Here is a 15,435-nt window from a genome sequence, read left to right on the forward strand (position 1 = left end):
TACTATGTGGTTGTACCTTTGGAAGCAATTACAGCCTCAAATCTTTAGAATATGACACTACAAGCTTGGTGCACCTATCTTTGGGCAGTTTTGTCCAATCCTCTTTGCAGCACCTCTCAAGCTCCATCAGGTTGGATGGAGAGTCGGTGCACAGCCATTTTCAGATCTCTCCAGAGATGTTTAATCGGATTCAGGTCTGGACTCTGGCTGGGCCACTCAAGGACATTCACGGAGTTATCCTGAAGCCACTCCTTTGACATCTTGACTGTGTGTATTGGGTGACTGTCCTGCTGAAGGAGGAACCGTTGCCTCAGTCTGAGGTCAAGAAGGCTCTGGAACAGGTTTTCGTCCAGGGTGTCTCTGTATGTTGTTGCATTCATCTTTCCCTCAATCCTGACTAGTCTCCTAGTTCCTGCAGGTTGAAAAACACACACAGCATGATGCTGCCATCACCATGCTTCACTGTAGGGATGGTGCCTGGTTTCCTCAAAACATGACGCCCGCCATTCACGCCAAAGAGTTCCATCCTTGTCTCGTCAGACCAGAGAATTTTATTTCTCATGGTCTGAGAGTCCTTCAGGTGCCTTTTGTCAAACTCCAGGTGGGCTGCCAAGTGCCTTTTACTAAGGAGTGGCTTCCGTCTGGCCACTCTACCATACAGGCCTCATCTGTGGATTGCTGCAGAGATGGTTGTCTTTCTGGAAGGTTTATCTCTCTCCACAGAGGAATGATGGAGCTCTGACAGAGTAACCATTAGTCACCTCACTGACTAAGGCCCTTCTCCCCCCAAAAGCTCAGTTTAGACGGGCGGCCAGCTCTAGGAAGAGCATTGGGACCTTCAAAGCAGATTTGTGCTTCAAGGCAATCCTGTCTCAGAGGTCTATTGACAATTTTTTTGACTTCATGCTTGGTTTGTGCTCTAACATGCACTGTTAATTGTGTGACCTTATATGTAAACAGGTGTGTGACGTTCCAAATCATGACCAATCAACTGAATTTACCCCAGGTGGACCCCAATTAAGCTATAGAAACATCTCAAAGATGATCAGTGGAAACAGGATGCACCTGAGCTCAATTTTGAATTTGATTAATTTTGGAATAAGGCTGTAACATAACAAAACGTGGAAAAAATTGAAGCGCTGTGAATGCTTTCCGGATGCAATGTATATGCACAAAATGTCTCTGACATGAAGTGTAATGTTTGACTTTTCAACAAAACATATGGACAATGTTAAGCTTGTTCTAAGGAAGATTCTAAATTATTGACTTCTCCAAGTTAGTCACTAACATTAAGACTGTGTCACACTGTGATGGATAGAGCAAAAGCATTAGTTACACATTTAAATATTTTGTCCGTTGTCAAATTCGTTGGTCTCCCATGGATGTGGGGCACTGATGGACAGATTGACATCACATCCCCACAGGTAACACAGAGATCTGCATTCAGCAGTAGGATTTTCCCAGTTTAAAGACATATATGTATGCTGAGGGGAGCTAGATTTGAGTGGAGTTTGCCATGGTCTGAAAGCATGACATTCATGACTGTTCATACACTGTCCTCACAGTGAGGCCATCAAACAACTCTGCAGCACCTCCTTGTCAAGAGAAGGTGAGAGTGAGAGAATCTGCCAGGTGTCTTGCGGTAGGAAGTGTATTTCCATCAAATGAAGTACAACCCCAATTCCAATGAAGTTGGAATGTTGTGTAAAATGTAAATAAAAACAGGCAAAACATACAATGATTTGCAAATCCTCTTTAACCTATATTCAACTGAATACACCACAAAGACAAGATATTTAATGTTCAAATTGATAGACTTTGTTGTTTTTGTGCAAATATTTGCCTGCAACACATTTAAAAAAAAGTTGGGACGGGGCAACAAAAGACTGGGAAAGTTGATGAATGCTCAAAGAAAACCTAATTGGAAACAGGTGAGTGTCATTATTGGGTTATGAAAGGATCATCCCCAAAAGGCTCAGCCATTCAAAGATGAGGTGAGGATCACCACTGTGAAGAAGTGCATGAAAAAATAGTCCAACAATTTAAGAACAATGTTTCTTGACGTTCAAGTGCAAGGAATTTAGGGATTCCATCAACTACAATCCATAATATAATCAGAAGATTCAGAGAATCTGGAGAACTTTCTACACATAAGCGGCAAGGCCAAAAACCAACATTGAATGTCCGTGATCTTCGATCCCTCAGGCGGCACTGCATTAAAAACTGACATCATTTTGTACAAGTTAAAACTCTACCATGCAAAGCGAAAGCCATACATCAACATCATCCAGAAACGCCGCCGCCTTCTCTAGGCCCGAGCTCATTTGAAATGGACAGACGCAATGTGGAAAAGTGTGCTGTGGTCTGATGAGTCCACATTTCCAATTGTTTTTGGAAATCATGGACGGTGTGTCCTCCAGACAAAAGAGGAAAAAGACCATCCAGATTGTTACCAGCGCAAAGTTCAAAAGCCAGTATCTGTGATGGTATGGGGGTGTGTTAGTGCCCATGGCATGGACAACTTACACATCTGTGATGGCACCATCAATGCTGAAAGGTACATCCAGGTTTTGGAGCAACACATGCGGCCATCCAAGCAACGTCTTTTTCAGGGACGTCCCTGCTTATTTCAGCAAGACAATGCCAAGCCACATTCTGCACGTGTTACAACAGCGTGGCTTCGTAGTAAAAGAGTGCAGGTACTAGACTGGCCTGCCTGCAGTCCAGACCTGTTGCCCATTGAAAATGTGTGGTGCATTATGAAGCTCAAGATATGACAATGGAGACCTCGGACTGTTGAACAACTCTAGTTGTACATCAAGCAAGAATGGGAAAGAATTCCACCTAGAAAGCTTCAACAATTCATGTCCTTAGTTCCCAAATGCTTACTGAGTGCTGTTAGAAGGAAAGGTAAGGTAACACAGTGGTAAACATATCACTGCCCCAGCTTTTTTAAAACGTGTTGCAGGCATCCATTTCAAAATGAGCAAATATTTGCACAAAAACAAAGTTTATCAGTTTAACATTAAATATCTTGTCTTTGTGGTCTATTCAATTGAATATAGGTTGAAGAGGATTTGCAAATCATTGTATTCTGTTTTTATTTACATTTTACACAACGTCCCAACTTGACTGGGGTTGTATTTCAGCCGTTTTTCCACCCCATTCAGTTCATTTGTATTTTACCTTTCATCTTCCTTGTTTTAAAACCTTTCTGTGTGGGACTTTGAAAATTGTGCTTGTCCATAAATGCAGTATAATTCATTACCTGTCACTGACGACTGCAGAGTGTCCAAAACGGTTAACGTCATGATACAGATCTGGTTTCGGCAGCACAGTCCACTCATCACAAGCTAGAATAAAAGACACAGAGGTCAAACTCTTCACTCCCATATATTAAATCACACTTGTCTTCAGCACTGCCAAAGCAGTAAGAGGTTAGTGAGATTTTTAACAGCTTGCACTGCTGTGTCAATCAATGCTTTAACAAAATGTCCTTGACTGAGAAAGTAAATGCTTTGTGACTGTGAGGTAGGAAAAATAAATTCACAAAATCTAACTACATGGCTCATAGAAAACCTGAGAAAGTTTGCCATTTTTTAAAGAGAAAAACAGGAAAGGGTAGCAGGGTAGCTTCGAGGTTAGCACTGGTGCCTTGCAGCGTGAAGCTCCAAGGTTTGTTTCCCACCTGGTCCTTTCTGTGTGGAGTTTGCATATGTTCTCCCCATGTTTGCGTGGGCTCCCTCCAGGCACTCCAGCTTCCTCCCACGTCCAACATACAGCTTAAGTGAACTAGTGACTCTAAATTGAGCATAGGTGTGGCTCTGTGACAGACTAGAGGCCTATCCAGGGCGTGCACCGCCTCTCGCCTCAGCAGCTTTCGCTCTGCTCAGCAGTCTGTCAGGTCATCTGCCAGCCCAGGGTGAACTGCCAATTCTCCCTACTGCATAGAGGAGGGGAAAAAAACAGCAACCCAGAATGCATTGTGTCAACAGAATCAGGAGGGTTTTGTTTGCCTGTTTATCAAGCAAATCAGCACACTTGCAGTAGCAGTGATGATTTTTGCTTAGCAGCATCTGTGCTGCTGTGACTTATTTTGTAATTATTTTGTTTGCCTACTGTTACTTTCACATGCGTTATCTGGAGGAGCGTGAAAATTTCAGTTCTCACGATGGGCCCACAGCTGGGAAAAAAACAAAAAAAAAAACAAAAACAAACAAACAAAAAGTTCACTGGAAAGGTTGTTTCCTGCAGTGGAAAACTATGTCGGAAGCTGATGAGTCTCCCAGAGAAAGCCACCCAAATTTATCCGATTTTGGACAAATGTGACCATGAAGAGTGCAAAAGCGACAGCGGGTGATGACAGCAGACGGTTGTGTTCATGGACGCGGGACTTGAAATGGCTCGCGGCGCGTACGCTTAACAGCTTATTGACTTGAACGACAAAAGAATAAAGCAACATCATATGTTTACTCACCTTCATGTGGAACTCTTATTTCGAACTATCGAAAGGCGATAACGACTTTGTTTACATCCGAAGCTAACAGTGTCCTGTCAGACTGACAGGACACACATGTCCTGTCAGACAGACGTGACATTCAGATCGCCTGCTGCGTGTCCACATGAACTGATGGTCCGTTCCAGCTGGAACAGCTTGTCAATGTGCACGCTCTCCAGCCCATCACAAAAGCAATATATGTTTTTATGAATTTCCACAAGAGGACAGCGGGCAGAGACACGCACCTCACAGAGGAATGTTATAAGTTCATATTCTTCTAAACACAGTAGGTGTTCTCCAGCAGGGAGGTCCAGGAGCACAGATCACAACAGTATCTGCTGTGAGCAGACACACACACACCCCTGTCCATTCAGTGCCCAGACCAACATGTCTCTGTGGTATGAGGTCAGGCACCTCCCCGTGCTGTGTGCACTCAGACCTCGTTGTCCGGCCCACATGTGATCAGATTTGTACATACATAAACATTATTATGCAAGTGCCCCCCCCCCGCCCGGGAACACCATGTGTCGGGGGGAGCAACACATGCGCACCCGTACGAGATCCATGCACCACGTGTTGCTTTCATGCCACACTCAAGGGGGCACTTAGACAAATTTCACATCCAGCTCAACAGTGATCGTCTGCTGACTGTTTTCGTGCTAATAGTGCGAATAGCCACACATTTTCAAAGTGAAAAACAGAACTTGGCCAACAACTGCTGCGAGAGGGTTAGAATGGGCTCTCACAGGGCACACCGCCTTTCAGCCGCTGGTGTGCGCAAACAGATATAGCAACAGGTGTATGAGGCGCTGGAGGCAGCTATGATTTTACACGTATTGCATACGATTCCTGCTTCATGCGCAATTCGACCACATTCATACTATGTGTGAAGGGGCCCTAAGTTATGGAACGCCTAAAGAGATCATTTTATTGATGGACTGTCCATGACATGAGCATCATTACTGACTATTTAACGTGCATTTTGTCCCATTTGTTTCACTCTATTGAACGCCTCTATGAGCTTTTCATAACACTTCCATGAAACAAGGAAGCTAAATCCAGCACCCGCAGTATTTAGAGGAACATCTTTAGCGCCTGTAGAAGTGTTTTTTCATTAAACTGACAAACACATGTGTTTCCACATGCTGAGCTCCTCACAGCATTGGCTAATCTCAGCGTAGTGTCGTTGAATTGCCTGCAGGACAGAGCAAACTGCAGGGGAGATACTGTCTAATTTGATGTAAAATGTCAAATGATGCAGATCTATTTAGGTATTGCAAAAAATAATGAATGTTTTTTTATTCATGCAATGGAAAGAATATTTTCATTTGTTGAAAGGAATGAACCATTCCAGTCAGCTGCGTGTCACAAGCCACTGTGGCCCATTGTGCTGCCGCTTATCACCAGGTAGCACAGCACGAAGTGGATAAGTGTCTCCCAGGACAGAACACCGGTCCATCAAAGTTTACTTCCCTAGCCACGGTCGGTATCCATTTACAGCTGGGTGGACTTGGACACTACAGAAGACGTGTCTTATCCAGAAATGTAACCAAACTCCTGTCCCACAGAGCTACCTCCTCTGTCTACAGCAGACATGCAGAGCAGTTTATAAGATAAACAAGAATTTGCAAGTTCTCCCACTTAGAAATCATGGAGGGGTCAAATTTTCATCTTAGGTGCATGTCCACTATGAGAGACATAATCTAAAAAAAAAAAAAATCCAGAAATCACAATGTAAGATTTTTTTAATAATGTATTTGTATGTTACTGCTGCAAATAAGTACTGCAGCAGTAACAGTAGTATTGAACACCTGTGAAAATTAATGTTAATAATTGGTACAGTAGCCTTTGTTTGCATTTACAGAGGTCAAATGTTTCCTGTACTTTTTCACCAGGTTTGCACACACTGCAGCAGGGATTTTGGTCCACTCATCCATACAGATCTTCTCTAGATCTTTCAGGTTTGGAGTTTCAGGTCCCTCCAAAACTTTTCTATTGAGTTCAGGTCTGGAGACTGGCCAGGTCACTCCAGGACCTTGAAATGCTTCTTGCGGAACCCCTCCTTAGTTACCCTGGCTTTGTGTTTGGGGTCATTGTCATGTTGGAAGACCCAGCCATGACCCATCTTCAATGCTCTTACTGAGGGAAGGAGGTTGTTTGCCAAAATCTTGCAATACATGACCCCTTCAATACGGTGCAGTCGTCATGTCCCCTTTGCAGAAGAGCACCCCCAGAGTATGATGTTTCCACCCCCATGCTTCACAGTTGGGATGGTTTTCTTGGGGTTGTTCTCATCCTCTAAACATGGTAAGTGGAGTTGATTCCAGAAAGCTCTATTCAAGTCTCATCTGACCACATGACCTTCTTCCATGCCTCCTCTGGATCATCCAGATGGTCACTGGTGAATTTCAAACGGGCCTGGACATGTGCTGGCTTGCGCAGGGAGACCTTGCTGCCCTGCAGGATTGTAAACCATGACAGCATCATGTGTTACTAATGTAATCTTTGTGACTGTGGTCCCAGCTCTCTTCAGGTCATTGACCAGGTCCTCCTGTGTAGTTCTGAGCTTTATCAGAATCATCCTTACCCCACAAAGTGACATCTTGCATGGAATCCCAGACTGAGGGAGATTGACAGTCATCTTGTGTTTCTTCCACTTTCTAATAAATAATCATAACAGTTGTTGTCTTCTACCAAGCTGCTTGCCTGTTGTCCTGTAGTCCATCCCAGTCTTGTGAAGGTCTACAGTTTTGTCCCTGGTGTCCTTAGACAGCTCTTTGGTCTTGGCTATGGTGGACAGGTTGGAGTGTGATTGAGTGTGTGAACAGGTGTCTTTTATACAGGTAACAAGTTCAAACAGGTGCAATTAATACAGGTAAAGAGTGCAGAATAAGAGGGCTTCTTAAAGAAAAATTAACAGGTCTGTGTGAGCCAGAATTCTTGCTGGTTGGTTGGTGTTCAAATACTTATTTGCAGCAGTAACATACAAATAAATTATTTTAAAAAAATCATACATTGTGATTTCTGGATATTTTTTTTTAGATTATGTCTCTCACAGTGGACATGCACCTAAGATGAAAATGTCAGACCCCTCCATGATTTCTAAGTAGGAGAACTTGCAAAATCGCAGGGTGTTCAAATACTTATTTTCCTCACTGTACACACACACACACACTAGGTTGGGGTACCCGGCGCTGCCTGGGTTAACCTGTTTTAGACATAAGCCAAATGCCAGTCATTTTAATCAAAACAATTGCCCAACATTTGTTTTTGTAATGCTGATGTCTTATAAATATAATAGTTAATGGGGCTAAAGTTTGTCCAGCAGAACTATAAGAGGTGGACTCCCCAAACTAAGTGGAAATACTTAGTTAAAAGACAAACACATTTAAAGTCCTTCATGCAGACTTTGTTTTGCAATCAAATTTCTAACAAAATTATACACAAAAGGTAGGTAACAGTAAATGTAAATATCAATGAATCAAAATTGAAGTAGTGGTGTATTTCACTGTTTTTACATTGCAATTTTACAAATATAAAATTAATGTATTCAGACAGGAAAGCAAACTGGGTTGTACAGGACAGTCAGGTGCATAATAGTTGAGAACATAAAGTAGCTGAAGAAAGGGATTAAATAAACAGAGATGGCCAACACATATACAGGGCTGGAAATTTGAATCTGCCTGGTCATACCCACAGCCTCAGCCTAAGCATGTTGTTGTTTTGCTGAGTGTGCTGCGCTGGACCAGAGACCTAGCTGTACTAGTCAGCAGGCCAGCAGCTTTAGTATAGCTGTGTGGGCTAGGCTCAGCTCAAAGCTATACAGCTGTAGGTGCTAGGCTCAGCTCAGCAGCAGTGGCAGCATGAAAAGCACATGGTACAACATTGTATGGTCTTACATAAATGGCTATTTTGGGGTAATTTTCAGTTCAACATTTAAAAAAATGGTACCAGTTTGTTTCCCATGTCATGAGGATTCAGAATATATATAGTTTTTAGGGTTACATATTATAGTTTGGGAGTTTATCCCGGACAGACAGAAAGACAGACAGACACAATTAGCCCTTTATGTGTGTGTGTGTGTGTATATATATATATATATATATATATATGAATAAAGAATAGTAGGGGGTCTACAGAGCAACAACTGATGTGGGAACATTATAGGGACACAATATAGACCATGACACCTCTGTGTGCTGTGTTCTGTCAGTTTATCTGCCTGTTCCAGCTGACATTGAAAGCTGTCATAACTATGAGGAAATGTAAAATCCAAGATACTCATGGCTGCCTGTGTGCAACAGTGTCAACCTATCACAAGTCTGCAAATAAAAGACAAAAACTAAACTTAAAAAAAAGAAGGCAGGGACATGATCTTGAAAGCCAAAGGTAGAGCACAGAACAATGACTGTGTTAAATCACCTTCACTTTCTACATTGCAGTGCAAGTTATCATGCTTCCTGAGGAGAAGGTGACGTCTGAGAGAACTGCAGATTCACAGGTAGACAGTGCCCTCTGGTGTCAGAGAGCTGTCCTGCACATGCTGCAGTAGTCCAGTGAAGTACAGAGGGGATTTATTACTACACCATCTACCAATGTCAGGACAGCGGATGGCTCTTAAATCCTAAGCACTAATTGAGTTCAACTTTTTAAGACAGGGCAATTAGTGCTCAAAGTGCAGCCCATCTCCACAGTAATTACCAGCCAATTACAGACTGTTGGTCCACCATCCACTCTGCATCTGGCTGTTTGTGGATTAGGGGCAAGGAAACCGTCAATAAGTCCTTTCTGTCCAGTTACAAAATGCTCAGAAAATGAGAAGCGGCAGGTAGACACAAGGGTCACAGCTGAGGAGGGGACGAAAAGCAACAGAACTTTTTCCATTTGCAAAGTTTGACACCCTGCAACAAAGACCAAGTGATCAATGTCAGATGACTTAAGGCTCACTGACATTTACATGACTTTGATGCACGCACTTGCACGCCCTGTGTCGTGCAGGAGGGCAAACTTGTCTTTATCAGGTGCAGACTGAATGTGGGAGGAGCGTTGGCGCATGCAACAGCGCAAAGAGAATTTTGAAATGTTAAAAAAATCTTTCACGGATAAATGTCATGCAACGTGGCACGATCAGCTCGCCAACACTACGTGCAGCTCATTAAGTCGAGTAAAGAAGAAGTGAACAGAGCGAGTGGTTGTGTCAGGGCACCGCATCAGAGTGCAGCTGGTCTGATCGATTATAACAAGATGTTAAATCTGTCATAACCATACTTTTACAGATGCACACAAGAAGGAAAGAACATGCAATGGTTTTACCAAGCCATGACAATGTCAACATGACAAGTAGTTACCTTTTTAGACTGCTCCAAATGCTTTCTCCAGCTCGTTCAGCACTCGCGAACGGCTCCGGCTGGAGAATTTCTCTGTGTTTCAGGAAGCGATTAGAGCCGGTTTCAGCAGCCGACTTGCAGAGAAAATGATTAATCCGCTACGAAATAATTATATTACATACGCAGCGTCCAGCACATGGTAGCTGCTGGAACAAAGCACAGCGTCCAGCTGGGAACACAGTGGGTGGGATCGTCACGACAACGTGCGTGCAAGTGCATGAATCAAGTGTCAGCACACCTTTACACTGCGCCAGTGCAGTGAGGTGGCACAGCAAAAGCATAAACGGCCAACAATTAAATTAACATGACACCTGTGAATTTGGATGCAAATCTGCCTCTACTGGTGGTTGGCTCTCACTGCGGTGTATGTATTGTATCACTTCCTGTTCCGCAGCACAGCGGTGTTTTGCTGTATCTGTTAGCTGTTTAATCTGCGCAGTTAGATTGATCTAGTTAACTAGATAACAGTTTCACAGTGTAATCTTCACGTGCCTTAACTAAACACCAGCAACCATAGTCAATTGTCTTCCGGGGGCCAGAGCAGGCGACATTGAAGGAAATTTGAAACTGCTGGCTAAGGCTAAGCGTAAATTTGGTAAGATTGTAATTCACGTCGGCAGTAATGACACCCGGTTACGCCAATCGGAGGTCACTAAAATTAACATTGAATTGATGTGTAACTTTGCAAAAACAATGTCATACTCTGTAGTTTTCTCTGGGCCCCTCCCCAATCGGACCGGGAGTGACATGTTTAGCCGCATGTTCTCCTTGAATTGCTGGCTGTCTGAGTGGTGTCCAAAAAATGAGGTGGGCTTCATAGATAATTGGCAAAGCTTCTGGGGAAAACCTGATCTTGTTAGGAGAGATGGCATCCATCCCACTTTGGATGGAGCAGCTCTCATTTCTAGAAATCTGGCCAATTTTCTTAAATCCTCCAAACCGTGACTATCCAGGGTTGGGACCAGGAAGTAGAGTTGTAGTCTTACACACCTCTCTGCAGCTTCTCTCCCCCTGCCATCCCCCCAATACCCCATCCCCGTAGAGACGGTGCCTGCTCCCAGACCACCAATAACCAGCAAAAATCTATTTAAGCATAAAAATTCAAAAAGAAAAAATAATTAGCACCTTCATCTGCACCACAGACTAAAACAGTTAAATGTGGTCTATTAAACATTAGGTCTCTCTCTTCTAAGTCCCTGTTAGTAAATGATATAATAATTGATCAACATATTGATTTATTCTGCCTTACAGAAACCTGGTTACAGCAGGATGAATATGTTAGTTTAAATGAGTCAACACCCCCGAGTCACAGTGTCAGAATGCTCGTAGCAAGGGCCAAGGCGGAGGATTAGCAGCAATCTCCCACTCCAGCTTATTAATTAATCAAAGACCCAGACAGAGCTTTAATTCATTTGAAAGCTTGACTCTTAGTCTTGTCCATCCAAATTGTAAGCCCCAAAAAACAGTTTTATTTGTTGTTATCTATCGTCCACCTGGTCGTTACTGTGAGTTTCTCTGTGAATTTTCAGACCTTTTGTCTGATTTAGTGCTTAGCTCAGATAAGATAATTATAGTGGGCGATTTCAACATTCACACAGATGCTGAGAATGACAGTCTCAACACTGCATTTAATCTATTGTTAGAATCGATTGGCTTTGGTCAAAATGTAAATGAGTCCACCCACCACTTTAATCATACCTTAGATCTTGTTCTGACTTATGGTATGGAAATTGAAGACTTAACAGTATTCCCTGAAAACCCCCTTCTGTCTGATCATTTCTTAATAACATTTACATTTACTCTGATGGACTACCTAGCAGTGGGGAATAAGTTTCATTACAGTAGAAGTCTTTCAGAAAGCACTGTAACTAGGTTTAAGGATATGATTCCTTCTTTATGTTCTCCAATGCCATATACCAACACAGGGCAGAGTAGCTACCTAAACTCTGTGAGTGAGATAGATTATCTCGTCAATAGTTTTACATCCTCATTGAGGACAACTTTGGATGCTGTAGCTCCTCTGAAAAAGAGAGCCTTAAATCAGAAGTGCCTGACTCCGTGGTATAACTCACAAACTCGCAGCTTAAAGCAGATAACCCGTAAGTTGGAGAGGAAATGGCATCTCACTAATTTAGAAGATCTTCACTTAGCCTGGAAAAAGAGTCTGTTGCTCTATAAAAAAAGCCCTCCGTAAAGCTAGGACATCTTACTACTCATCACTTATTGAAGAAAATAAGAACAACCCCAGGTTTCTTTTCAGCACTGTAGCCAGGCTGACAAAGAGTAAGAGTGCTATTGAGCCAAGTATTCCTTTAACTTTAACTAGTAATGACTTCATGACTTTCTTTGCTAATAAAATTTTAACTATTAGAGAAAAAAATTACTCATAACCATCCCAAAGACATATCGTTATCTTTGGCTGCTTTCAGTGATGCCGGTACTTGGTTAGACTCTTTCTCTCTGATTATTCTGTCTGAGTTATCTTCATTAGTTACTTCATCCAAACCATCAACATGTCTATTAGACCCCATTCCTACCAGGCTGCTCAAGGAAGCCCTACCATTAATTAATGCTTCAATCTTAAATATGATCAATCTATCTTTATTAGTTGGCTATGTACCACAGGCTTTTAAGGTGGCAGTAATTAAACCATTACTTAAAAAGCCATCACTTGACCCAGCTATCTTAGCTAATTATAGGCCAATCTCCAACCTTCCTTTTCTCTCAAAAATTCTTGAAAGGGTAGTTGTAAAACAGCTAACTGATCATCTGCAGAGGAATGGTCTATTTGAAGAGTTTCAGTCAGGGTTTAGAATTCATCATAGTACAGAAACAGCATTAGTGAAGGTTACAAATGATCTTCTTATGGCCTCGGACAGTGGACTCATCTCTGTGCTTGTCCTGTTAAACCTCAGTGCTGCTTTTGATACTGCTGACCATAAAATTTTATTACAGAGATTAGAGCATGCCATAGGTATTAAAGGCACTGCGCTGCGGTGGTTTGAATCATATTTATCTAATAGATTACAATTTGTTCATGTAAATGGGGAATCTTCTTCACAGACTAAGGTTAATTATGGAATTCCACAAGGTTCTGTGCTAGGACCAATTTTATTCACTTTATACATGCTTCCCTTAGGCAGTATTATTAGAAAGCATTGCTTAAATTATGATATTATTATGATACCCAGCTTTATCTATCCATGAAGCCAGAGGACACACACCAATTAGCTAAACTGCAGGATTGTATTACAGACATAAAGGCATGGATGACCTCTAATTTCCTGCTTTTAAACTCAGATAAAACCTGAAGTTATTGTAGTTGGCCCCACAAATCTTAGAAACATGGTGTCTAACCAGATTCTTACTCTGGATGGCATTACCCTGACCTCTAGTAATACTGTGAGAAATCTTGGAGTCATTTTTGATCAGGATATGTCCGTCAATGCGTATATTAAGCAAATATGTAGGACTGCATTTTTTGCATTTGCGCAATATCTCTAAAATTAGAAAGGTCTTTTCTCAGAGTGATGCTGAAAAACTAATTCATGCATTTATTTCCTCTAGGCTGGACTATTGTAATTCATTAGTATCAGGTTGTCCTAAAAGTTCCCTGAAAAGCCTTCAGTTAATTCAAAATGCTGCAGCTAGAGTACTGACGGGGACTACAAGGAGAGAGCATATTTCACCCATATTGGCCTCTCTTCATTGGCTCCCTGTTAATTCCACAATAGAACTTAAAATTCTTCTTCTTAGTTATAAGGTTTTGAATAATCAGGTCCCATCTTATCTTAGGGACCTCATAGTACCATATCACCCCAATAGAGCGCTTCGCTCTCAGACTGCAGGCTTACTTGTAGTTCCTAGGGTTTTTAAGAGTAGAATGGGAGACAGAGCCTTCAGCTTTCAGGCTCCTCTCCTGTGGAACCAGCTCCCAATTCGGATCAGGGAGACAGACACCCTCTCTACTTTTAAGATTAGGCATAAAACTTTCCTTTTTGCTAAAGCTTATAGTTAGGGCTGGATCAGGTGACCCTGAACCATCCCTTAGTTATGCTGCTATAGACTTAGACTGCTGGGGGGTTCCCATGATGCACTGACTGTTTCTTTCTCTTTTTGCTCTGTATGCGCCACTCTGCATTTAATCATTAGTGATTGATCTCTGCTCCCCTCCACAGCATGTCTTTTTCCTGGTTCTCTCCCTCAGCCCCAACCAGTCCCAGCAGAAGACTGCCCCTCCCTGAGCCTGGTTCTGCTGGATGTTTCTTCCTGTTAAAAGGGAGTTTTTCCTTCCCACTGTCGCCAAGTGCTTGCTCACAGGGGGTCGTTTTGACCGTTGGGGTTTTTCCGTAATTATTGTATGGCTTTGCCTTACAATATAAAGCGCCTTGGGGCAACTGTTTGTTGTGATTTGACACTATATAAATAAAATTGATTTGATTTTGATTTGATCTGTGCATCAGTACTCTACATTATTGCAGAAAATGGGCTATTTATTGGAGATGTTTCCATTTATTCTTCCTGAGAGACTGTACTTTCATGGCCTTTCAATCATGCCCTTAATGACACAGCAAAACGTAATGCCCTCAGGCCCTTCTGTGTCCTGCAGGGAGTTGTCCCTCCCATCCAAACAGGCAGGCGGTGCACATTAATGAGCAGCTTACGACAGCACTGTAGAAGTAAGTAATCAAATTATGCCCCATTCAGATTGTAGGTTTTTTCTTCTGCTAGTGGAGCAAGCGGGCAGGCAGTAGACACTGCTGCTGAATTCAGCAAAAAGCCACAGTGCATGTTATAAGACCACACAAACACACAAAACAAGTCTATTTCATTCACACAGATCAACAATGTGCGTCACTCTTGTTGTGTTTCATAGTGCGGTGCCCACGTGGTGAAAACAGCCAGTGCACCAGTAGTGAAAAGTACAAGAACTTCTTGTCTTTGAATAGGCAATGCCTGTTTTATTCACACAGAAATTCAACAGCGTGCATCCTGAATGTACTGCTTGCAGACTGACAAGCACAATAAGCATCCAAAGTTAGTTTGCAACGAGTGTTAATTTCGTCAGACGAGATGAATCATCTTCGTCAACTACCATTTTTGTCATGACGAAAAAGAAACAAGGATGACACCACGTCAGTGTTCTAAAAAACGGACTAAAATGAAATTAACATGCATTACTGTTGCCCCAAATGACAAGACTAAAATGTTTTGCATGAAATAACTGAAATAAAATCTCACTCCATTTTCATCTGCAAGCTCTTATGCATTGAATGTTTCTGAAATGTGTTGCATTCAGTAGAGTTCACAATGATACTTTTCTGACGCAAAATCATAAAGGCTGGTCGCAACATATAAAATGTACAGCGGCCTCATTTGAGACATTAAAAAAAATCTGTTTTTCTTTGTGCTGCCGTCACGTCCATCCGTCTCCTGTCTGCAGAAGGGGGGCGGTGGGTCATCCTCATAGAGCTGTATATGAGTACAGCTCTATGGTCATCCTGCCGTGTGTTTGAACATAGATCTGCGAAAGCCACTCGAGTGGACTCC

At 42.3% G+C, this 15,435-nt stretch overlaps 1 protein-coding gene across 1 annotated transcript in view; it reads right to left on the reverse strand.

Annotated features, from left to right (window-relative positions):
• Positions 1 to 15,435, reverse strand: part of atrn (attractin) — a 446,230-nt gene that overhangs the window by 345,774 nt on the left and 85,021 nt on the right. The window contains exon 11 of the mRNA XM_034159382.1: positions 3,269 to 3,353. Coding sequence (XP_034015273.1) covers positions 3,269 to 3,353 — 85 coding nt within the window. The remainder of the gene's footprint in view (positions 1 to 3,268; positions 3,354 to 15,435) is intronic.

This window comes from Thalassophryne amazonica, chromosome 19 (genome assembly GCF_902500255.1).
Source record: "Thalassophryne amazonica chromosome 19, fThaAma1.1, whole genome shotgun sequence".
NCBI lineage: Eukaryota > Metazoa > Chordata > Actinopteri > Batrachoidiformes > Batrachoididae > Thalassophryne > Thalassophryne amazonica.